This window comes from Myotis daubentonii, chromosome 6, assembly GCF_963259705.1.
Source record: "Myotis daubentonii chromosome 6, mMyoDau2.1, whole genome shotgun sequence".
In the NCBI taxonomy this organism is placed as follows: Eukaryota; Metazoa; Chordata; class Mammalia; order Chiroptera; family Vespertilionidae; genus Myotis; species Myotis daubentonii.
Window position 1 is genome coordinate 74,606,571 of NC_081845.1, and position 24,636 is coordinate 74,631,206.

The 24,636-nt window shown below is 36.4% G+C and overlaps 1 protein-coding gene across 25 annotated transcripts in view; it reads left to right on the forward strand.

Moving 5' to 3' along the window:
- Nucleotides 1-24,636, forward strand: part of DST (dystonin) — a 440,752-nt gene that overhangs the window by 392,782 nt on the left and 23,334 nt on the right. For all 25 annotated transcript variants that reach the window (XM_059701312.1, XM_059701317.1, XM_059701314.1 and 22 more), the window contains 13 exons: nucleotides 1,913-2,014; nucleotides 3,957-4,130; nucleotides 4,732-4,887; nucleotides 7,711-7,908; nucleotides 8,250-8,378; nucleotides 11,149-11,319; nucleotides 12,382-12,537; nucleotides 12,740-12,946; nucleotides 15,460-15,579; nucleotides 18,399-18,568; nucleotides 20,071-20,230; nucleotides 22,924-23,118; nucleotides 23,839-23,967. In XM_059701312.1, coding sequence (XP_059557295.1) covers nucleotides 1,913-2,014; nucleotides 3,957-4,130; nucleotides 4,732-4,887; nucleotides 7,711-7,908; nucleotides 8,250-8,378; nucleotides 11,149-11,319; nucleotides 12,382-12,537; nucleotides 12,740-12,946; nucleotides 15,460-15,579; nucleotides 18,399-18,568; nucleotides 20,071-20,230; nucleotides 22,924-23,118; nucleotides 23,839-23,967 — 2,067 coding nt within the window. The remainder of the gene's footprint in view (nucleotides 1-1,912; nucleotides 2,015-3,956; nucleotides 4,131-4,731; nucleotides 4,888-7,710; nucleotides 7,909-8,249; nucleotides 8,379-11,148; nucleotides 11,320-12,381; nucleotides 12,538-12,739; nucleotides 12,947-15,459; nucleotides 15,580-18,398; nucleotides 18,569-20,070; nucleotides 20,231-22,923; nucleotides 23,119-23,838; nucleotides 23,968-24,636) is intronic.

Here is a 24,636-nt window from a genome sequence, read left to right on the forward strand (position 1 = left end):
CCAGTGTTCCCCATGAACAAGAATAGATTTCTATTTTATTATGTCATAATCTGTTGTGTAAAAAGGGTTTTCTTCTTTTTTATGCACATCATTCCTTTTAAAAGCTATTTTTCACGTCCCTTCCAGGGTCTCATTTAGTTTATTAGCCATTTTTAATGTGTTTTTTAAAAAAATAATAAAAATTATCTTGTCAATGGAGGCCAACCCAGGGCTGTTTCTTTCCCCACCTTCCTTAACTTTATTCCATTTTCTATTGTTAAGGCTGGCAAGAGTTTAATCTTTCTTCCCTCTCACCGCATGGAAAAAGCCTTTCTAAGTATTTCCATAACACCAAGTGGCTATTATTATTAAAGCTCAGATGGTAACATCTTTTCCTTTTTATTATGCTACTCCATTTCTATATTTATAAAAATAAATAGCATAAGCCAGGCTTTATGCCAGCTGAAAGGCGTGTTGAATTTGGAAATAGATGAAAAAATTCGCTACAAACAAGACCTTATTCTAACTTTCCCCCTCCATAGCCTTCCTTTTCTCAACCAGAGTGATAATTCATTGGTTAGATATCCGTGACTAGTAACTAATCAAGCTCTAGCTCTCGGTCTGTGAGGCCAGGTCATGATTGTCACATACTTTAGGAAGTCGTTGAGTTGTGCCTTCCTTCATGGCTAGAGATGTCAGTGTCACCACTTGCAGCCATTTGGCCTCAGGAGCCATGAACCATAGGAGCCACAGGCTAGACACCATGATTCATACAGTCTCATTACCACTGCGGTGAAAACAAGGCCCATCGTAGGTTAGCAGGTGGGAATGAAGGGCACCCTGACTTACTAAATAGCTATGGCTAGCTAGAGCTAGAGGTCGGAAGTGCCAGAAGTTTCAGAGGTTTGAGGTTGGTTGTAAAGTAAAATAAATTTTATTTCCCAAGTTGCTGCGTAAGTTCTTAGAGTTTATCAATGGTAACTTTAAAACAGATACTGCTCTGGTTGGTGTGGCTCAATGGGTTGGGTGTCATCCTGTGCACCAAAAGGCTGCCAGTTCAATTCCAGGTCAGGGCACATGCCTCGATTACGGGCTCAATATCTGGTAGGGGCAAGCAGGGGGCAGCTGATCTGTGTTTTGCTCTCACATGGATGTTTCTCTCTCTCCCTCTTCCTTTCTCTTTCTCTAAAAAAAAAAAAAATCAATAAAAAAATCTTAAAAATAATATCAGATATTTCCCAAGGATTCCCCCCTACTGTATGGTCTGGCAACTTCATTAAAGTGCAAAATAATTTTGTGTAGTCAATACCTGAAAAAATATGAGTTGAGTCATTTTAGGATGTTTATGTTACCTAAAAATAACAAGAAAAATAGGAGATTTTGAAGTCTATGTTGCAATTCAGAATAATAGTCTTACTATTAATCATTATATCTGCAGGATTTTAACACTAACCTAATTGATATGGAAGGGTTTAGTTGAGCCAAATATTTATTTTCCTAAGTGACAATAATAAGTTTCTTGACTATTTGGATAAGTAGATGAGTTTGAATCTTTTTCTTTCAACATATTTACACACTCTGCTTTTAGGGGGACATAAGAGAGTATAGAGAATTTGATTTCCTGTGATTGAATTTACAAAACTTTATTTCAAATGGGCATTTAAAGTTCTTAACATTCTAAAGTTCTATAAAATAGAATTTCCTTTGTAAACGTGGATACATAATTGGAGGTGACATCTATTTCACAGTTTGGACAACTGTTGCAGTATATTGCAGCTTTTACCTATTGAGATGAACCATCTTATTATTTGTAAAATTAGGCTCATTGCATAGTATCTTCACAGGCTTATGATTGTACTTTTCTATAACCTCAAGATATGAAGCCGTTTCAGATGTACTGTTATAATAACGCGTGGACGAATGTGTTTTTCAGGCAATATTCGACTGGGTAGATATTGCAGGTGGCAAGTTAGCTGCAATGTCTCCGATCGGAACTGATCTTCAAACTGTCAAGCAGCAGATTGAAGAGCTGAAGGTATGGCTGGGGGCTAATTTGTCAAAGACTTTGTTTCCCTGTTTGAATTCTTGACTCACAGGATTCTCTTCACGTAAATGGATTTATTTTACATAATGGAAGTATTACATTTTGATTATGAAACTGGTTTAATATAGTACTTTCACCTACTAAGCAGTATATGAGTGTTCCTTAAATAAAGAATATAAATACTAATAGTTTTCTTCTTATTACATCAGTATCTGTTTACTTTAGAATAAAATCAGAAAATACAAAGAAGCAAAAAGGTGGCTTTTTTGGCCACCCAAACTGTTATGTACCCAGAGGCAAACACATTTGAGATATAATTTATAGCCTTTGACATATTCTCCCGTGGGGGGCAGGATGAGGTATAGGGATCATGTGTGTGCTTTATCCATATGTAGATAATACTGTAAGGATTTTTATAGCCTTATGATTCAATAATCTGTTATTGTCAATATACATAGAGCAACATTTTTATTTTCTTCATTGTGTTCAGAATAATTCATTTAGTCTTACAGGCTGAAGAACCACATATAGGATGATTGTGTTTCTCAAAATGTTTGTTTTGTTTCTTATTTTCCATCTGCTTTCCTCTCTAAATTTGTTTTGGGGGGTTCTTCATCTCCAGTTGTGAAAAGGGCTGGACTGTTTCCTCTTTAAATTCCTCTGTGCTGATCATTTATCAAAGAGGGATCGGCGATTTCCTTCCGATTTTAAGTGTCCATCCACAGACACATCACACCATTTCCAATGAACTCTGTTATATTTTTATATAAAATTATGATTTGGCTTTAAAATTGTAGCATTTTCATCTCCAAGCGTGATACAGAATATTTTGTTTAGAAAAAAAAAGTGGGGATTTTTGGAGAAGTTTACTATTACCATCATTAAATTGGGATTTTTTTTTTTTACTTTTTTATCTGATCATATAGAAACCCATGATATATTTTATATACTCTTAGGACTGTGGAGATTTATTTATTTTGGACATTTGCATGTATCTAAGTGGTTTTCATATAGCGGGTGGGTTAGGAAGGCTCTCTATGAAATGAGGTTGTCTGAGATTGCATTCTAGTTCATTCACTTTACTAGCTAAATAATCTTGGGAAAGTTATCTAACTGGTCTCACTTCTGTGTCCTTAGTTTAAATTGAGGATAAAATTATTTTCTTTATTAGTTTATGGAGAGTAACTTATATACATTAGTTATTACTTTTTAATTATTATTTTTATATGCTTGAAAAAATTAAGGGGCTGCTTAGTTATTACTTACCATTTAATTATTTACTATTATACATTAAATATTTTATGAAAGAACAGTTTCCTATTACCAGCAACCGTTTGTTAACCTGTGTTGGCTGGCAAAGGTAAGATTACTAATATGTATCAGTAAGCACTGGGAGAGAGAATAATGTTATTCTGAGTCAGCAGTGGGTGAGTCAGAGGGAAAACTAAATATTTAATGAACACAACACAGCTATAGAAAACAAGATGTTCAGTGGATATATGTGTATATTTTTGAGGAATAAATATTAATTTCAGTTTCTTAGAGAGATATTTTTCTGGGTTTCATATATGTCTATAACATTTTGTTTTCTTCTTTGCTATAATTTCAAAATTCATTTATTGAATATATGTAATTAGACATTGGAATAAGTTTAGCCCTGAAATTTGTTAATTTTTTATTGTAGAGTATAAAAGTGAAATATCAAAGTTATAGAAATATCTTTTCATTGGAAAACATTGAATAAAGAAAAAAGAACTCCTTTTTTTGTTGTTTATAACTCTTTTATTGGAAAACTGTTACATTTTAATTCCTATTCACCCCACTCCCCAATAAGAAGTATTAGTTAGAATATAGGTCTAACCCATAGAATTATTTTTGTTTAAAGTTATGGACTTACAGGAAATTTTTCTTGTATATCTCTTTTAAAAAATAGCAATTTAAGTCAGAGGCCTATCAACAACAGATAGAGATGGAAAGACTGAACCATCAAGCAGAGCTTTTGCTGAAGAAAGTAACAGAAGAAAGTGACAAACACACTGTTCAAGACCCATTAATGGAACTGAAATTGATATGGGATAGTCTGGATGAGAGAATTATCAACAGACAGGTAAGTGCCAGCACTTTTGTTAAGAATTTATAAAATCCCAATTTTATGTATTAATGTAAAATAATTATTAAAAACTAAAATTAGGTGATTACATAAACTTTGAAGCCCCTAAGTTCTCTTATCTATAAAAGGCTAATATGCAAAGTGTCCCCTCAGGAGTTTGACTGGGGACCAGGAGTTCGATTGCTCACTATGACGTGTGCTGACCACTGTGGGGTGGCACGGAACGAAAGAAGGCCCCGGCCGGTGGCCAGCAGCTGGAAGGGAGGCCCTGGCCAGCAGCTGGAAGGAAGGCCCTGGCTGGCAGCCGGAAAGCCCCAATTGGCCCTGATCGCCAGCCAGGCCTAGGGACCCTGCACAAATTTCGTGCACCAGGCCTCTAGTTTCATTAGAACTCTCTCTGCCTGTCACATGCCATTTTTTAACCATAAGTTGTTTCAGACTTAGAATGTAGACGTTTATGACAATTGGGCTTCACTGGATATGCTTACAGACTTAATGCTGCAGGAAACATTGATTCGTTGCCCTTGTTTTATAAATATATGTTATTCACAATATCAGGTTCATACATGGATTTACTTCCTCTCCACTTTTTCCGTAGCATAAGCTGGAGGGCGCCCTGTTAGCCTTGGGGCAGTTCCAACATGCTCTGGACGAGCTGCTGGCGTGGCTGACACACACCGAGGGCTTGCTAAATGAACAGAAACCTGTGGGAGGAGACCCTAAAGCCATTGAAATCGAACTTGCCAAGCATCATGTGCGTAGCTGTGGTTGCGTTATTATGTTTCTTCTCTATGCATTTCCAGTTTCGTCAGTGTTTTTTTTTTTAATGTTTCTTCTTTATGCATTTTTAAATTGTCATTTTAAACACAAGTTCATATTTAAATTTGTAACTAAAGGTTAAACTACTTAAAACACACTTGTTAAAAGATTATAAAAATGTTTTTCTCATTGTTCAAGGGAATTATTATCAAAAACAGCAAGGATGGGAAATTTCTGGCTGAATTTTACCAGGGCTGCATGCGGGTTTAAATCCCTGATCATACCTGTCGTCGGATTAATGTGGCAAAGTTTCAGAAGTTGTTGAGAATAGCCTAATAAGTTATAGATTCAAAATGTTATTCCACTGCAGGTTGTGTGTTTTTTCCCTCTGCCCACCCTGACCTCATTGTCTGCCTGATTGGCATGTCTGACATACGTCTATCGGTATGTCTCTCATTATGCTGAGGCTTGCTTTTCTGGCCCTTTGTCCAGCTTACTTTTCATTGGCTTTGTGTTCCCAGTCTTTTTCTTTCTGAATTAGGTTTTTAACATATTATGTTTAAAAGAATGTTTATGTCCTGCACTAGATTTAAAGCTTATAAATTGAAAATTAAGATCTTCGCAATACAATTTTATATTATTGTTATCTTTGTGACAGTTGACAAATCTTAATAGAAAATTCCCTTTTTAAGTTACTAGGCTTACTGAATATAAGGTTATGTGCTCAGTAGAGATTTGCCTGACATTCAGTAGCCTTTCATAGAACCTTAACATTCACACTAATAGTGGTATCTTAATTAAGGTTAGGTCCTAAGTCCTAACCTTAAGTAAGATTTTTTTTTATTGTCAAATGGAAAAAGTTTATTTTACATATTTAGTAGCATTTAAAAGTAAAAGGTATTTTTTAGCACTATAAGATGATGATACGCAGTTTTTGACTATTTGTCCTTTAGTTCTCCTTCCATACTTTTCCCCACAGTAATTTTTCCCTAATTTAAATTTCTTTCTTTTTTTTTTTTTACCTTGTTCTGTCTATATTTGTAGTCATTGCCCAACCACATTTGATTAAGCAGTTATATTATACATCATTAATATTTTTAATTTAATGTCTATCTCATACTGTGGCTAAGAGCAGTAATGACTGGTGAGGTTGACTCTGCACATAAACAAAATGTGTTTATTCTCATAGTGTGAGTTTATAGCATAAACATTCCATAAACTTAGCAATTGCCCCAAAAGGTCATATACATCAGTGACGGGAACTTTGTAGAATACAGTAGAGGTGGAAGAACGAGGCACTCTGACCCAGTTATTTGGGTGAGGGATGAGTTAGGGACCTTTTATTTCTCTTTGTTTATCTTGGAGCAGTTAAAAATGGATCTCTTTCTCCTTTCATTTCTCAAAGGTCAAAAGTTAAAGGACTTAGAATTGCCAGCACAATTGTTGGACGAAGGGAGGAAATGTTTCCATCCTCTCCTGCCTTTTTCTCTGGCTCCTAGGCTGTGGCTTATATAGGACTTGGACCATTTAAGAGAATGAATTTTTTAGAATTATTTTTTATATTTTGACTACAAGGATATTTAAATCTGACCTTTTAAAGGTGGCTCCTAGTGTTAGCATGTCAGAGAGCATGCTTATTATAAACGGAATGTAAATGCTATAAACTCACAGTATGAGAATTATAAAGAAGATTCCTTACTCAGTTGATTTTTCAGTCTTTGAAAATCACTCCCTTACCAGATGCTTCAGAAAATGAGTATATATAGTCAGAGAAAAAGTGATGGTAGGTGGGTGGTACCCATTAGTGAAAATCCTTCCGGGTCCAGATGTGAGATATCTTACCTAGGACGGGAGGTGATGTTTCTTTTCTTTCCCATGGATAATCCTGAATCAGTGAGTGTAGAGAAGGATTATTATCAATTTTTATTAATATTCGAGGAAGTGTTTGGTTCTCAAAAACAAAACTGCAGTCTTCTTCAAAGGAAACTATTACTAAGCTATATTTGTTCTTTAAAGTGTAATTCTTATCATTCTTTTCAGTATAAGAAAATTGATCTTTTTAGCCTTGCGGTTGCATTCTGTACTGAACCACTTGCCTATGCTAGTGTCATTAACCCATTCTAGTATTTCCACTGTGTAACAGAATAGGAGGACATTATTTGCTGGGATACGTAGTAAGCATCTCATGTGTATTTTCTAGTAAAAGAGTAGCTCAAATTTGGAACGTTGGGCTTGAGAATCCCCGATATACAGTGAAATAAATCTGTTTCCCTTTAGTGTCAGGGCCTCCTAAGATGCCTGTCAACTTAGTAGTCAATTCCAGCACCATTCCAATGAGAGGAAATAAAAGAATATTTTAGGATAATTTTTCCCTTCTAGAGTGCTAATTGTAAACCTTAGTGCTGTTTATCTTAGAAATGTAATAATTTTATATTTGAAAATGGATATATAGAAATAAATATCTCTTAAATTGTTTACTTACAACATTAAAATTAAGGTCAATTAAAATGAGCTTGAATCATATGAATACTTTCAGAGCCTTTTAATTATAATGTCATATACTTAATGTCATCCATTGCAAAGCTATCCTAATGGGAAGAACTTGCAGTGGTCTCACATAATCATTTCAGGGGATGTTGGTAGACAGGAAAGCTACAAAGGTAAGGGAAAAGAAGTCCATCATTTTAAAACTTAATTAGTATTAAAATTCTATGTAGATGATGTCTTTGTTTCAAAACCAAAAAAGAAAACCATTGCACTAAAAGGGATGTTAACATGTTATAAACTAGCAACCATAGTGTTATCTTAATATTTTCAGGTGCTCCAAAATGATGTATTAGCTCATCAGTCCACAGTGGAAGCTGTTAATAAAGCAGGAAATGATCTAATTGAATCAAGTGCAGGAGAAGAAGCAAGCAGCCTTCAGAACAAACTAGAGGTTTTGAATCAACGCTGGCAAAATGTTTTGGAAAAAACAGGACAACGGAAGCAGCAGCTGGATGGTGCCTTGCGCCAGGTGAATGAGAGAATATGTTCTGAAACTGTCTATAGTCTTTAAGACCAAAAAACCATGCCATTCTTTCATTGGTGTGCAGACCCCTGCTTAATTTTTCCACCTCAAGAAGTGTTAAAAATAAGTGGGAGAAAGAGCGCTGATGAGAAGGCTCTCTAGTTCTTAGTGTAATAGTCTTACCTAGCAGCGCCCTCCTGAAGAAGAGAGGCAAGGCCAGCCTAGTGGCACCTGGCTGTTCTTAAGAATGCGGAGAGAGGCTTAGCAGGCGGGATTGTTTAAACCTTGTTTTCTGTGTGGAAGTGACAGTGTTTGTGGCCCAGACTTTAAACTCTCTGTCACTCTAGGCCAAAGGGTTCCATGGCGAAATTGAGGATTTGCAGCAGTGGCTGACCGACACGGAGCGCCATCTGTTAGCATCCAAACCCCTGGGAGGTTTACCAGAAACGGCCAGGGAGCAGCTGAATGCCCACATGGTAAGTGTATGATTTCCTACAGCTCCAACCTCAGATTAAGAAACTAACCATCTTGTATGGGCCCTGGTGATAAGTAAATCGTGGCAGGAGGTTTAAGGGATATAGAGTTTTACAGCAGGAATCTCTACGTATAAGCGCTAGAAACACCATTTATGGATTTAATTTTTCAAATCGGAACCTATTCTTTATTTCAAAGGTTGGTGTGTCAGTACATGAAAAGAGGTTTTAGAAGTCTAGACATTTTTTTTAGAAGTATACCTTCCCCCATAAAAAAATGATAAACTTGTATGGATAGTGGTAAACATTGTGTACATTAAAAACGGTTGCTCTGTGAGTGAAAGGAAAATTCCCTCAAGTAATCAGAATGGACTTAGAAATTATTGCTGTTAATCATTGCATGTCCACCTTGCTTCATAGGAGCCTGGAAAATATGTGTTTGTCCTGTTAAAACAAGGTCACTTGTTTGTTTTGTTGGTGGTAGGGCTGTATCTTCAGCTTCATGCTGTACCAGGTATGGGCCAGGGGAGGCTTCTGTTTGTCCAACTGCAGCATTCTGCTTGTGGGCTGCCCCCCCCACCCCCCACCCCCCCCACACACCACCACCACCCCAGGTTCTGTGGCCCTGTCAATGCCAAAGGATAAGGAGGGGAAAAAACAATTAATTTTGAGTTTCTGGCTTTCTTTCACAGAGAGATGGGCTGACAAATTAAATTTAGGCTGCCTTTGATTTATTGACATTTGTTATTCATTTCCCATTATAAATCAGCTCTAAAAGTTCTAAGTGAAAACAGTCTGTTTCGAAGTTTGAAAACGAATCCTCTAATTCTTACACTTGTGAATTTGCATCAGGAATTCATTTTAATATCCAAATGCTGATAATTAGTATCTTATGAAATAAAAGAAGTAGTATTTAGGAATTTGACAAAAGAAATGGGCCATTGAACGTTAAAGTCTGCACTTCTTGGCAGATGTCTAATGTTGTTGTAAGAGCTTATTAAAACTGTACTTATTTGGAAATAATTTTGAATTTGGTAATTTGGAGAGGAAGTAACCATCTTGGAGGTTTTATGAAGAGACACAACAGAGTTAACATCTTATTTACTTCACAATTGCCATAAGCAGTTAACGTAAATCTTACTAATCTAGTATGAAATTTTCTAGAAACCTTTCATGCGTATTCATTATTTTAGAAAATTATTGTGTCTGTGGTTATGTTGTTGTTACTGTTGTTTTAGTTTGGTTTATTTTTGGTGCCACAAGTGACCATTTGTTCACCGAAAGAAATAATTGACTAAATAATAACTTGGGAGTGTTTGTTTTTTCCATAAAACCTGACTGACTTCCAGATACTTCTTTACTTTCCTGGAAGTACTGCTGTAGCTATTACCATGTTCATTAAGTGTAAGTTTAATGGATTCTTGCACAAACATGCCTGGGAGTAATCTCTAATAAAAATATTTTTAAAATATTAATTTAGAAGAGTATAAGTACGAAATTGAACAGCACAGAGCTTATCTTTAGGATACTTTACTTTCAGAAAAATATTGGATATTAGCTTATGTGGTTTGGGTAGGGTATTTGCTATAACCTGGCATAATTTACCGGATTATAGACATTCCAAGACTTAAGGGATTCTAAAGAGTGATTGATATTTGTAATACATTTTTAGTAATATTCTTTTGATTTGGTTGTGTTAGAGTTGAAGAAAGCCAGAAAACCTAGAAGACTCTAGTTTCCTGAGATTTGGCTATATCTAAAAGCTTTGCTGTAGGATTAAAAGTTTTCAATAGGTGATAATGTCAATATGTTTAGAAAGGGTTTTTTAAAGGCTTACGAAATTATAAAGTTTTGAGGCAATGGAAATGTTCTGCAGTTATTAGTAATAGTTGCATATCCTTGTGAATATACTAATAAAACACTGAATTTTATACTTTAATATGGATGAATTCTTCGAATTATATTTCAAATTTAAAAATTATGAAGTTGAAAATGTTAGACATAGAATATATAATTTTTCAGTGGGGGAGCTATGATTTGATCCACATTATAATTGAATCAATGGACTAGAACTAGTCTTAGTATTTTTATAGGAATGTAACTCTTGTTTCATTGTTTTTAAATTCTGGATTTGTTTAAACAGTATTTTTTTTTTTATATTCACTGTAGAAAATGCACATTGCATTCTAGTTGAAAGCTTTAAAAATGTTATAAGTGAGAGTAAAATTCTCATAGTACTACAAGTTTGGCTTTTGTGATTCCAAAGTCTTAATAAGCAACTTAAATATCTTACTAGACTGGGTCTTTACTTTCTATCCACTGAATGTCTTCTGCGCCCAGAACTCAATTATACCAAAAATATTACAGTTATTGTATTAGCTAGTCCCAGGAGAGACTTAGAACCTGCTTTACAAAGGAGGAAGTCAAGGCTCAATGAGGTCAACATTTTTGCCAAAGGTCACAGGCTGATTGGTTACTATATAGTGAAGCCTTTTTCCATAGCATTTAAAATACTGTTTTACAAACCTTCGCATGCCAGAATGGATTAGTGATGGTGCCAGTATTTCTGAGATTTCTCAGTGGACAGGTTATGGCTATAGGTTTAGTTGTTGTTTCAGTATAGTGAAGAGTTTGAATGTCTGAGGGTTATGCTGTATGCTGGATAGAGATGAATATATGATAAGGGGCTTGGGTTTGATGAAATGGAATAAGAACTCTTAAATTTTATTCTCTTAAAAAGTGCTATAACTTGGGGCGTGGGGTATCTCGATAGGAAATCTGTGCCGCCTTTGATGTGAAAGAAGAAACATATAAGAGTCTGATGCAGAAAGGCCAGCAGCTGCTTGCAAGATGCCCCGAATCTGCAGAGACAAATATTGACCAAGACATAAATAACTTGAAAGAAAAATGGGAATCGGTGGAAACCAAACTCAGTGAAAGGAAAGTATGTGCTTTGATTAATATAATAGAATGAATGGTTTAGTTGTTTTATTTCAAGGGTTTTACCTTATCTTTGAGAAGCATGACCAGTGAAATTTTTAATGAACCATGTTTGAATTTATTTATATACATTAGAAGTTTTCATGGGGTCAGTTGAAAATAGTATTTTGTCCTAAAGGAAGATCAGAGTTAAAGGAATCTATTCAAACATAGATAACAGTGTATCAGAGATCACTGTTACTAGCTATATTTTTAAATTTGTGAACTACTCAAATTTTGGGTTGTTAAATAATTCTATTCTAGTCATACTTAGTAAACGAAAGGAGGTATGTAGGAGGAGGGAGTGAGGGAGATCAAGAGAATGAAATAATTGTCCATAACTAGTAAGCACTTTATGAAAAAAAATCCATGAGATGAGATTAAAAATATTACTCTTGCCCGGCCAGTGTTGCTCAATGGTTGTGTTGACCTATGAACCAAGAGGCTGTGGTTCAATTCCCAGTCAAGGGCATAGGCTTGGTTGCAGGCTCAATCCTCAGTAGGGGGCGTGCAGAAGGCAGCCAATAAATGATTCTCTCTCATCACTGATGCTTCTATCCCCTCTCCCTTCCTTTCTGAAATCAATAAAAACAAATTTTTAAAAAGACATTACTGTTTAATGCTGTAAGAAAAATGATAGGATAGGAATAGTACTAGATTGTATGTCCTCGCCAATACAGCATATATTTATGTATTTAATATTATTATAATTCCAAAAATCTTATGACTGTCAAGTTTTCATTTCACAGATGCTTTTCAGTAACTGTGTTCTGTGCTTAATTGACCCCAAACCACAATTTAATGTATATTAAAATGTTTCTAGCTGCAGGGACATGCTTCCTAATATACTTTCAAGGGGTTTGACTTGCCAGTACCTTAGGGACAGTCCATTACATTCATAAACTGTTTAGGTAATATAGCTTATGCATAAAGTATAGATGGGAAGGATAGCCGCCAGAGAGTGGTTTAAGTGGGAGGAAAGAAAACTTTTAAATATCATCAAATACTAAACAACCTTTTTTCGCAGACTAAACTAGAAGAAGCCCTCCACTTGGCAATGGAGTTCCACAATTCTCTCCAAGACTTCATCAACTGGCTCACCCAGGCTGAACAGACCCTAAATGTTGCTTCTCGGCCAAGTCTTATCTTGGACACAGTCTTGTTTCAAATCGATGAACACAAGGTATGCCATAACTCACATGGAGAGCATTCTGACTTCAGACCTTTTAGACAGCTGGCTGTTTTCATGTCAAAAGCATGAATTTGCTAGTTTGAAAACCTTTCTTTTGTCCTTTGAAATAGTTTCAGCTTATGACACCAGAAGCATTTTCAAGATAGGTCTATTCTTCATTTGTTTCTCATTTTATCCCTTTTTTTTTGGAAAGGTCTTCGCCAATGAAGTAAATTCTCACCGTGAGCAGATAATAGAGCTGGATAAAACTGGAACCCACCTGAAATATTTTAGCCAGAAACAAGATGTTGTCCTCATTAAGAATCTGCTCATCAGTGTCCAGGGTCGATGGGAAAAGGTGGTTCAACGGTTAGTAGAAAGAGGAAGATCTTTGGATGAAGCAAGGAAGAGGGCCAAGCAGGTAAACCTTTATAGAAATTCTCTGAACTTGGCAATACATCGGTTCTAGCTTTTGAAATATAGATTATGTTAGTAAAGGACTTGTATTGCAGGCTGCATTATGGGTAACAAACCTGGCAGGAAGCCAAGGTGTTCATTTCCTGAAAGGGCTGTGGCCTGGGTTGGGATGATGACATTACTTTTTACCTGGCAGCAGCTTCAGGCCCTGGGGACTGATCTTGAAAAGACTGATTGTAGGTTGACTTCATAGACAGACCATTATCTTAAACCCTCAGAATTTTTGTCATTGGGTTTGTTTGTTTGTTTCTTTGTCCTGTCAACCTCCGTTCTCATACTTAGAGTGAGACATCATACTTTATTATATGGCTGCCTTTTATTTAGTTCCTAAGCCAGACTTTCTTCAAACTGTCAGCTGAGAGCCAGACATTGAGCCCTCTGAGACAGCCTCCCGAAAGGGATATTCTGAGTGAGTGGGTACTTCTCACCTCCCTGAATCTGTGCATTGTTGGCAAGCCTTTATTTCTTTGCTGATATTTTGATACAGCTCCATCCCACTTTTAAATTGTTTGAATCTTTTGGGGCTGCCTTTTTTTTTTTTTAATCTAGAGACACTCACAAGGAACTAGCCTAACTTTCTTCACCTGTTATTAATATTGTATTCTAGACTACACACAGAGGAGAAGCAAAATTACATGTCTTTGTTCTCCAGGGGAGAGAGAGATGCACTCACCTTGCTTGGCATATATCGTTGATTTTTATTCGAAACTAGAAAGTGTAATATCGAGGCTGGATTTTTATGACTCTCTTTGTCCTAGTCAGTTGCATTTGTCCATCATTGGATGCTGCACTTCATTGTTTGGGGGAGCTAAGCTCAGTTGGGTGATATAAAAGATTCCCTGGGAGTTTAGTGTTTCACTGTTTAAAGTTATCAGCATAAGTTTTTAAAGGCTTTGGAAATGACAGATTATACTGTTATAGGATTACATGCCGTATATCCCTTTTTGAGTGGGAGGTATGATATCAGCAGTGTTATAAGTGAGTCCCTGGAATGGAACTAGTCCCTAATGATTTTGTAAGATAACATTAATACTGAGCCTGTCATTTTTCTCTCCACATACGTAACAGTCTATAGTTTAGGCGTTTTTGAGTTAAGGACATCTAGCTTATAAAAATCCCTTGGATGCCAGAAGCCAGTTGCCCATTCTCTTCCTCCCTTCTCCATTTAATCAATTTTATTTTCTGTTTGTTTAATTAACTTCTGGTCTCAATGCAAAAGATAGCATTTCTTCTGTTTTTACCATTTAAAAATAGTTTTGAAAGTAGGACCAGCCTTAGAACCTGTGTGTTTATATAATTAAACTTACCATCTAAGTGTTACAGCCAATGTTATTTGTAGTAAGACTACCTAACACCATGACTGGCTGTATCTTTATTTTATTTTTTCTTTCTTTTTATTTATTCTAAGATCTCCGTTTTGGGCTCAGATGTTGACCGTAGTTCTCTGACTTGGACAATGTCTGTTCCTGTTCTGGCCTCCTTATTTTCATGTTTAAATTGATTAGCATGTGGGAGGGGTGTGTAGGGAGAGCAGGTTTGATGAGATGATCTCCAAGGGGCCCTTGCAGCTTTGCAATTCTGTGCTCTTATTGTGCTGTTTTGGTAAGAAGTGTCTTTTTGTTATTCCATTATTAATGTGCTTTGATATAAAACACATTTTATTTTGATTACCTAAGTCTTTGCTATGTATCTGTTCACTTAACTTTATTATGAGCTTAATTTATAACCATTTTCACAACTTGGTCTCCAAAAATAGTACCCACTAGTTCTCAGAGATAAACAGAAAACAGACGGTGGGTGAAATGAAATGTATGTAGCACCAGACTATTTCAAAGTCGATGACAAAGAGAATTCTATTTTGTTAGAACTCAAGTACTATGGGTGCTCTTACATACTAAACCAATTATGTGAGGCACGGGCATTAAGTTGAAGATTTTGATAGCAAAATAAAGATGTTCAGCTATCTTTGTATTAAATAGGAATGAAATGACCTCTTTGTTCTTGTTACTTTCTAAAGCCAGATTACAAACTTTATCCTCTTTCTCCTGTTTTATTCCTTTTCTTAACATAAGAACTAAACACCTTAGAAGTAAACCCAGAAATTTCAAGAGACAGCAGAAAGCAAATAAAATTCTCTGAGAGCTGATGTTAATTATTAAGAAAAAGAAAGGGAGGGAAGTTTTCCCTGATGCTTTCTAACATATCTATTTTTGTTAAACTTTGTGTGCTTGAATGAATTATAACAAAGTGACCATGGGCAAAACCACAAAAGCCAGTGTAAACAAGACAGTTTGTAATCTGCTGATCAAACTACTGCTTTTTTCTTCTTCAGGGGAATTGTTGAATTAATAATTTTCAACATTTCCATTAACATTAATTTCTATTTTAAATAAATATTAGATTTTAAATATAGTGTATAGTGAAAGTTCCCTGGACAAAATGTGAATTTCTTTACAGTTCCATGAAGCTTGGACTAAACTTATGGAGTGGCTAGAGGAGTCAGAAAAGTCTTTGGATTCTGAACTGGAAATTGCCAACGATCCAGACAAACTAAAGACACAACTCTCGCAGCATAAGGTGGGTCTACAGTTAAAAGCATATGGTGCCCTGGCTGAGTGGCTCAGCTTGTTGGAGCATCATCCAGTACACCAAAAGATTGCAGGTTCGATTCCTGATTACGGCACATACCTATGTTATGGGTTCAATCCCCGGTCTGGGAGTGTCCTGGAGGCAACCAATCAAAGTTTCTCTCTCTCACATCGATGTTTTTCTCTTTCCTTTCCTCTTGCTCTAAAAATCAATAATGGAAAAAAACAAAAAAACAAAAACATGTCCTCAGGTGAGGATTTAAAAAAGAAAAGAAAAGCATAGTGTGTCTTTATATATTTCAAGATTACTTTTCATTTCCTACTTGGTTGTGCATTTATTTGTCACTAGAGGAAAGAAAGGTTGTTCAATGTGAACTACATGAAATTTAAAACAATTGCCCTTCACGTTGGTCCATTCCATTACGATCTAGGGTTCACTGGTAAAAGAAAACAGGCAAAATTAAAACTGGAATTTTCTACAACCTAAAACATATAAAGGTTTTGTAGGGGTTCAAACATTGGCATTTCAATTTTAGCACAATTTCTTATCTTGTATTTCCTATCATAAGCCATATAGAAGATAATTCTATAGTAAAAATAATGTAAATTTCTTTTTAACAGTGCATTGGGGGAAATTGGTTTCTTCTACAATGTGTATGTGTGGGTATATGAAACTCCATCCTAACCCTCAAGGAAACACAGTCAGTGGCGTCCTTGTGTAAATTAGATGTAGAAACATTGAATTTTATATTTTCTACCTTTTCTTTTCCTACCACATGGCATTCAAAGTGCGTTTCCCCATCCTTCTCAAATCAGTTAAGTTTGGGTCCTTCTGTCATTCTGTTTGATCATCAGCACTCAGGGTGAGGACGTGGGTAAAGGGGAGTGATTCCTGCAAACAGTTGTACATTTTTAGGCATCTACATATAAATCATTGCTTGGAACATGATCATTTATAAAAGGATTGAAAAAAATATAGGGCAATGTAAGGTCATCATCAGAAAATTCTAGTTGGTTGCTTCCATTAGTGAATCTACTTACCTCGGAGGGTCACGATCCTATGATGACGGAAGGAAACATATTGAGCACCCGTTTTTGGCGAGATGAGGGCTTATGAATGGCTTGTCCTGCTGGTGGCCTATGTCCCTGAGCTGCCTCACATAATACTGGCAGCACAGCAAGGGTGAGCAGCACCTTCCTTCTTTCCCCCCTGATGGAAAAATGAGAGCCTCCTTCTCAATGGAGAATGTCTTATTTGAACTTGATCGTAGATGTCATGTCACATAGTCTTATGAACGTCTATTGAATATTTAAATTAGAAAATCCTAGAAATAACAATGTGCAAAGAATCCTGTGAGATTCTCTATTTTCCCTAGTGTGACCTATGGCCACAATCACCATCTCTCTGAGATAAAGCTACAAGGTTCATTAAGCCAATTTTAAAAGAAGTCTTTTCTGTTCATTATTTGGGTACTTTTTGTCCTTAAAGAGTTTTAACCTGCCCTGTATTCAGTATAACATTTGTTGTGTATTTGCTATGTGAAGGAAATCTGTCAATACCGTGCTTCTAAAACTAGCAATCTGTTTAGAATAACATGAAAACATAATATGTACAGAGAACAGCAGAAATGGTGTGATATTCTAATTGTGCTCACTGCTAAAAAATTCCCAGATGTAGTTGCTTCCTTTTACAAGACAAAATAAATATCTTAGTCATTATAAGACACTTAAAGTGTCTCGCTTTTAAAGGCAATAAAAACTTATTAGGTAATTTTAACTGAGGTTATTTTGGAAAATTATACATTTGTATAGCATTTTACTATCTGGGGTAATTCTGATGTGCTTCCAGGATTGAGAATCACTATATTAAGTGTTCTCGTGATATTTTATGAGCTTGTAAGCTGCCTATTCAGTTGACCTTGCTTTCTTCTCATCCCTGGGATTATATATTCAATAGCAGTTGGCTCATTCGTTTTATTACATTCTATAAACACACAGAAAATATAACCTGATAATGAGAGGCTTACAAAGGCAATGTCCCAGCTGCAGAAAGGCTTATAATTGAGTTGTGTAGAAAGAATAGAATTCACCCCTCCTGCACATATACCCACAAAAATGAAGCATCAAATCATGGAGGTCCTGTTAGCAGGATAGCTGTTTGGTACATGGAAGAGTAATCTTTAGATCTTTTGAGACTTTGGTAGGTCATTAAAGAGGAGGAGAGGAGGGGTATAGGCCTTCAAGTGGTGTGATTACAATGACCAGTAGGTCTAAACATAGGGACCTAAAGGTGTGGTTCTTATTTGTCCCTCATCCTAGTTCACAGATAAAATTACATGTAAAATTATTGTGAATATAGGAAATGTGTGCCAAAAACACTGTTTGGCAAAAAGCTCATAAATTTATACAGTATTGAGTCCCTCTGTGTCCTTATTGGACTAACAGTTACTCATAGAAAGTTAACTACATTTTCCTCCCTAAACCACGGGATTTTCAATAGCTTATTAGCAATTCTATCATATCATAACTAGAATACTGTTGGTAGTTTGTAGCTACAAAAGTTTTGGGATTTGTTTTGTTTTGAAATTATTCTCTTGATAATAGTAATAATTTGAAAATGTAAAGATGATTGTCTATCCTGATGTGTTCCTGTGTAGAGTACAGCACTGAGCTGTTTGACTTGATTATTTGCTGATGTCTTCCGATGGTTAGACTCCGTTTATTAGAGATGCCTCTTTGAGTGTCTCTTACCCATTTGTGTGTTAGTCCCAAGTGTAAATGCACATCGTATTCTTGTTTAACATCTAGGAGTTTCAGAAATCCCTTGGAGCCAAGCATTCCGTGTACGACACCACCAATAGGACTGGACGTTCTCTGAAGGAGAAAACCTCCCTGGCTGATGACAACCTGAAACTGGATGACATGCTGAGTGAGCTCCGAGACAAGTGGGACACGATCTGTGGAAAGTCCGTGGAAAGGTGAGATGTTCTTTCATGAACCAAATGTTCGGTTACTTTGTAGACCTCTTTCAGATACACAAGAGCCGTACTTTGCAGGGGGCATTTTAGGAACCTGAAATACGTCCTTTGCCTGGGGAACTTCTCTGGTCCTTAGTCCCCACCTCGCACAGAACCTGCACTGAGAAGGCTTTGCTAATCATCACGATTGTTTTTAACTATTCAGTTCACTCAGAAGTTAGAACATTCCCCAAGCTTCTGTCATCTCACACCTGACTGATCTTCCAGGTCTGCTCTTGTCCTCCTTAGTCCAATTTCTATATAACTACTAGGTAGTTTTTTTTAAAAGTAAATGGAAGCTGGTCATTCTCCGCTTTGTGCCTTTAGGGACTTACTATTAGTGTGAACTAAAATCTAATCTCTTATTATGCAAGGTCTACTGACCTGACCCCTGTCTTCCCCTCCAACTTCCATCCACCCCTTTTTAATCTCCCCTTTTCTCATTATACTTCAACTGTGAAGGCCACCCATATTTTTTAAATATATTTTTATTGACTTTAGAGAGAGAGAGAGAGAGAGAGAGAGACATCAATGATGAGAGAGAATCAGTGATCAGGCTGCCTCCTGCACGCCTCCTACTGGGGGTTGAGCCTGCAACCTGGGCATTTACCCTGTGGGACTTGAACCGTGACCTCCTGGTTCATGAGCCACGCCAGCTGGGCAAAGGCCCAAAATTTTAAAGAAAGTACAATAGTACTTAAAGAGTTCAAATATATTAGAAATTTTTTCAAAGTTTTCATTGATCTTAGTCAAATTGCTTTAGTCAGTATCAAGATTAAATAGAGTATTATATTCCACTCTGTGGAATTTCACAGTAATATTTTTGTGTTTTTTCTAAAAAATTTAAAAACCTTCTCCAATCTCAAAAGGTCATGCTTTATACAATGTCATATAGTCAGATAAATGTTTTATTTTATATGACATTCTTGAGAATACAAAAGATCAGTGATGGCAGACAGATCCGTCAATGCCAGGGGTTAGAGCTGGGGGCAGGCTGAGACTATACTGAGGCATCACAGGGCGATTTTTGGAACTGATGGAACTGTTCTGTATTTCGATTATGATGATAATTACATGAATCAATCTATACATGTGTTAAATTCACAGAACCGTATACCCAAAACCCTCCATTTTACTGTATGATAATTTAGAACATAAATTTTTAAAAAATGTTTTTTTTATTAAAAAGCCACACTTTCATGAAGAAATGGAAGGGTCTGTGGCTTCCAGAGGTGGTGATGAAGGAATTTGCCTCGGACAGTGCCATGCATTTAAGGAATAAAAGAGAAGGGTTGAGAAAAGTGTTGTTGTTGTTTTTTAAGGGAAGCACAAAAACAGCAGAAAATACCAATACATTGGTTTTCCTCTGAGTTCGACTCAAACGTCAATACATTTTAGCTGTTAGGATATACAGGCTGGCTTTTTTGTTGCACGGATTGATTCTTCTCCCGCCCACCCCCCAGACAAAACAAATTGGAGGAAGCGCTGTTATTTTCCGGACAATTCACAGATGCCCTGCAGGCCCTCATTGATTGGTTATACAGAGTGGAGCCCCAGCTGGCAGAAGACCAGCCTGTCCATGGAGACATTGATTTAGTGATGAATCTGATCGATAATCACAAGGTATTGTTACCTGGGTCATTTTATTCATTTCATTTTGATTATTTTGGGTAGAGAAGAAACTGTTACCATTTAGCCTTTTAAAATCGTAGATACTATATATCATGCTACATAATGGTCTTTAATATTGAGGTGTATGTACAGTTGAGCAGAATCAGGAAGCTAACTTTAAAGATGGTGTAGGAAAATCATTTTAGTGTCAATGGCATACTTTTGTTTTTAATTTCCAGATCCAAGACCTTTTAGAACTTGGGAAGCAATTTCATTCTCTGGTGCTTTAAAATGTGTTTCAAGAATGTTTTACTATCTTTTTTTATTCATTTAAATGATTATGTAATGTAATTTAGAAACATTTATTGAGTGACCTGGAACTTGATCATTGCATAAGCAGATAAATAATGTGACATGATCTATGGAGTTCATGGTCAGCTGCTTTTCTTTTTTAAAAAACGTTTTAACCTTGCCCTTGAACTATAGCAACTTATGAGACAACCGCATATGCTGAGGAATTTGGTTATTACTTCAAGAACATTGGTTTCCTTGAAATCTTCTGATATGTATGTTAAACTGTGTAAATCAAAGGTCATATTTGAGACCTCCAGCTGATATTGAGTGTAAGGTTCTAAATTATGATCAAATGCTGTTACAACTTAAAGAGCTTAAAAACAACATGGGGTACTGTACTAATGTAGAAGGGTTGTGTCAGAGTTGACTTTATATAGAGATGTTTTACAGCACTGCTTGAATTCCTGTTGTATTTCCCCTCTTATCTTTTTTGAGTTCAGAAAATTTATTTCATTTAAAAATGCTGTCTTTATACTTCCCTGATTATGCTATTTTGATCTTACCTATTCTTTTTTTAAACAGTTGGTCCTTTTGCATATTTAATTCCTCTTTTCTGGTTCTGTTATCTCATTATATCAATAAAGGCGAGTTTGTTATTTTGAATATGAGAAAATAAAAGAATAAATGGAGAACATTGATCAGGCCCACACAAATAAAAATTTAAAGAATTACGTTGCTTTGCCTATATTAAAACAAATGTTTTGTGCATGATTAATATAAACCTTTCCATTCCCTGGCAGCCATTCAATGAGTAATGAATAGTGTAATGTTACTTTTTACATAAATACCATTTTTGTAAGCTCACTGTCTAAACATTTACTCCCCTAGGCACTTGCCAGGTTTTTTATATATTAAAGGTCATCAAGAACGAATTAATCATTCAGCATTAGTAATACAATTGGAAGGCTCAAGAAATTCAAGTATACAGAGTACATTGGAAAGTCTACTCAGATCTATTGGACTAGTTCTATCACAAATAGAATGTTTAGACACTGTTCCATCTATATGTGCGCGTGTGTGTGTGCCCACACATGTGTGTGTGCATGTCTATATGCAGGTACATCTTGTTTAACACTGTTTGAAGGAAATCAGCAAAAAATTCATCACTGATTTTGGTGCGTTTTCTTTTATGAATGATCTGAGTACCAAAATTGAAAGCCATGGATACAGCCACAATGATAAAATGTGCTTGGTAATATTCATTTGTGATCATTTTTTTAAAGAAAGATAAGATAAGATTATCCTATACATAAAGTTGGCTCTTTGAAAGATCTAGTCTCATATACAGACTCTTGTATCAGAAGTAAAGAACCCTAGATTCATTTCTTGGGTTAAGACTGTGGCCAAAAGAAGCCAATTTAACTCCTGGCACATCAGAGTTTACCTGGATTAGATGGGAGCAAAAACCAAAAAGCTTTTACTCCAAGGTGACAAGGATTTAAGCTACTAAAATTTGACATTATGGGTTAGTAGTATTCAGGATGCTCTAAAAGACGAAGGCATGTTATAGAGAAAAAGGACTACATGCCAACTTTCCATGAGATTTCCTGCCATTGTCATGAAGGATCCCCATGATGTACCCCAGGATTCCTTAGTTATTTGTTAGTCTCTTACGTCTGTTTACACTAAGGAAGAGTAGTGTGGTGGTCAACACGCACTTGGTACTCAGTAATGATTTGTGAGGAATTGAGACACCATTTTAAGGAATCCTAGAAAAGAAGGAACTTGATGCATTATTTTGTGGAATTGAAATAAAAGGTGGCCACCATTATTTAAACCCAATGTGTCATTTAAAAAATAGGGTTGTTCACTCAGGAGAATGTTACAAGATTGAACCAATTTATCCAAGACTGCTGTTTTTTAAAGAACTTGACATTTTATTTTTCAATTACAGTTTTCATTCAATATTATTTTGCATTAGTTTCAGGTATACAGCTTGGTGGCTAGACAGTCACATACTTTACCAAGTGTTCCCCCAATATTTCTAGTATCCACCTGGTCCGTACATAGTTATTACAATATTACTGACTATATTCCCTACGCTGTACTTTTCATCCCCATGACTGTTTTGTAGCTGCCAATTTGTACTTCGTAATCCCTTCACCTTTTTCAACCAGCTCCCCAGCCGGCCTCCCCTCTGGCAGCCAGCAGCCCGCCGTCTGTGTCTAAGATACAGGACTGGCCGTAAAGGTGCTCTGACAGATGCTGTGAAAAATCTGGGTCCTTCAACTCCACGTCTCAGAGATCTGTCCATGATGTTATTATTTGCACACAAATATTTGAAACTATGTTTTACTGTTTTGGTTTTGTAATTAAAAAATTGACTTCAATAAGAATATGCTTTTCTTCAGGCCTTCCAAAAGGAACTGGGGAAGAGAACCAGCAGCGTGCAGGCCCTGAAGCGCTCGGCCCGGGAGCTTATAGAAGGCAGCCGGGACGACTCCTCCTGGGTCCGGGTCCAGATGCAGGAACTGAGCACACGCTGGGAGACCGTGTGCGCACTTTCTGTGTCAAAGCAAACTCGGTTAGAAGCAGCTCTGCGCCAGGTAAAAATTATGTACTTACAGCAGGTGTAGTGGGAAGATATTGAGGCCTCCATGAGAGCTGCCCTTGTGAAGGCCTGTGAAGCTCCCCATTTCTTCCCCATCATGGAGAAGGACATTCTTAAAGCATCAGTGCCTGGGTCCTTTCCCCACTCTCCCTGTCCTTCCCCCCAAAACTTAAACTACTACCAAGGGAGGCTTTCTAATCTTCCCATAAGTGTGCTGCTTGAGTAATTTTTCAGCCTGAATGTAAAATCATCTAAAATCAGATTGTTAAAATTCATATATAAACCTTTTTTATTTTTTTTAATATATTTTTATTGATTTCAGTGAGGAAGGGAGGGGGAGAGAGAGATAGAAACATCAATGATGAGAGAGAATCACTGATTGACTGCCTCCTGCACATCCCCTACTGGGGATCGAGCCTGCAACCTGGGCATTTTCTCTTGACCAGAATCGAACCCGGGACCCTCAGTCCGTAGGCTGACATTCTATCCAATGAGCCAAACCAGCTAGGGCTCTAGGTCTTCTTTATATATTAGATGCTTCCTTACATTTGTAAAATGCAGCACCATCTAGCTTTTATCTTTTTAATGGGGATAGTGCATATGATTAATCAATTTAAGTAGAAAACTTTGTTTTTTTCATTGAGAGGAAGAATCTGCTGTACTAAGCATATTTGGAACTCTTGTTTGGGGTGCGTGTGTCTGTGTGAACCTGTAGGCAGAGGAATTCCATTCGGTGGTGCATGCCCTGCTGGAGTGGCTGGCCGAGGCGGAGCAAACCCTTCGTTTCCATGGCGTTCTCCCAGAGGACGAGGATGCTCTTCGGACTCTCATTGATCAGCATAAAGTGAGTTACATAAATGCTAAGTCAAACTAAACGAGAAAATCAAAGTAAAGAAAATTGACTCATGGTTGCAAATGTCAATTGCATGAATATTTTCCTTCCCAAGAACTAATTAAAGACCTAGTACATTTGAGACTTCACCTGTGTCCTCCATACTTGCATAGGTGTGTCCCATGCACCTATACACAGTTATGTGTAGCTGTCCTTTTATGTGTCCTTCATAAAGAAGGTGGTTATTCTAAAATTAGTCACTCGATTTTCTATCTTTAGGAAGCTTATTGATTTTTCTCGGGGGTTATTTGGCGTCTGACCAAAACTGGTCAATTTTGTTGCAGTTTTATGTGCATTTCAAAGATGAAGTTTCCTTAATGAGCAGTTTGGCATAATTATTCCATTAGAATTGTACATTAATAATTTTGACTTTCAAAACAAGCAAGTAATTTAATAATTGGTCTTCAAATTTCATTTTTAATCCTCTGCCAGTTCTTTTTTTTAATAAAAAGCCACCTTAAATTCTTTTGAGAAGTAACTCTAGGATAAATTATAAGTTGATAAAGGAATTATATAAGTAGCCATATTATTAAATAGTTAAGTAAAAATCTGGCCATTGAGGTTCAGATTAAGATCTTCCTGTGATACTGGGTAGACCTACCAAAATCCTTAAGAGAGTGG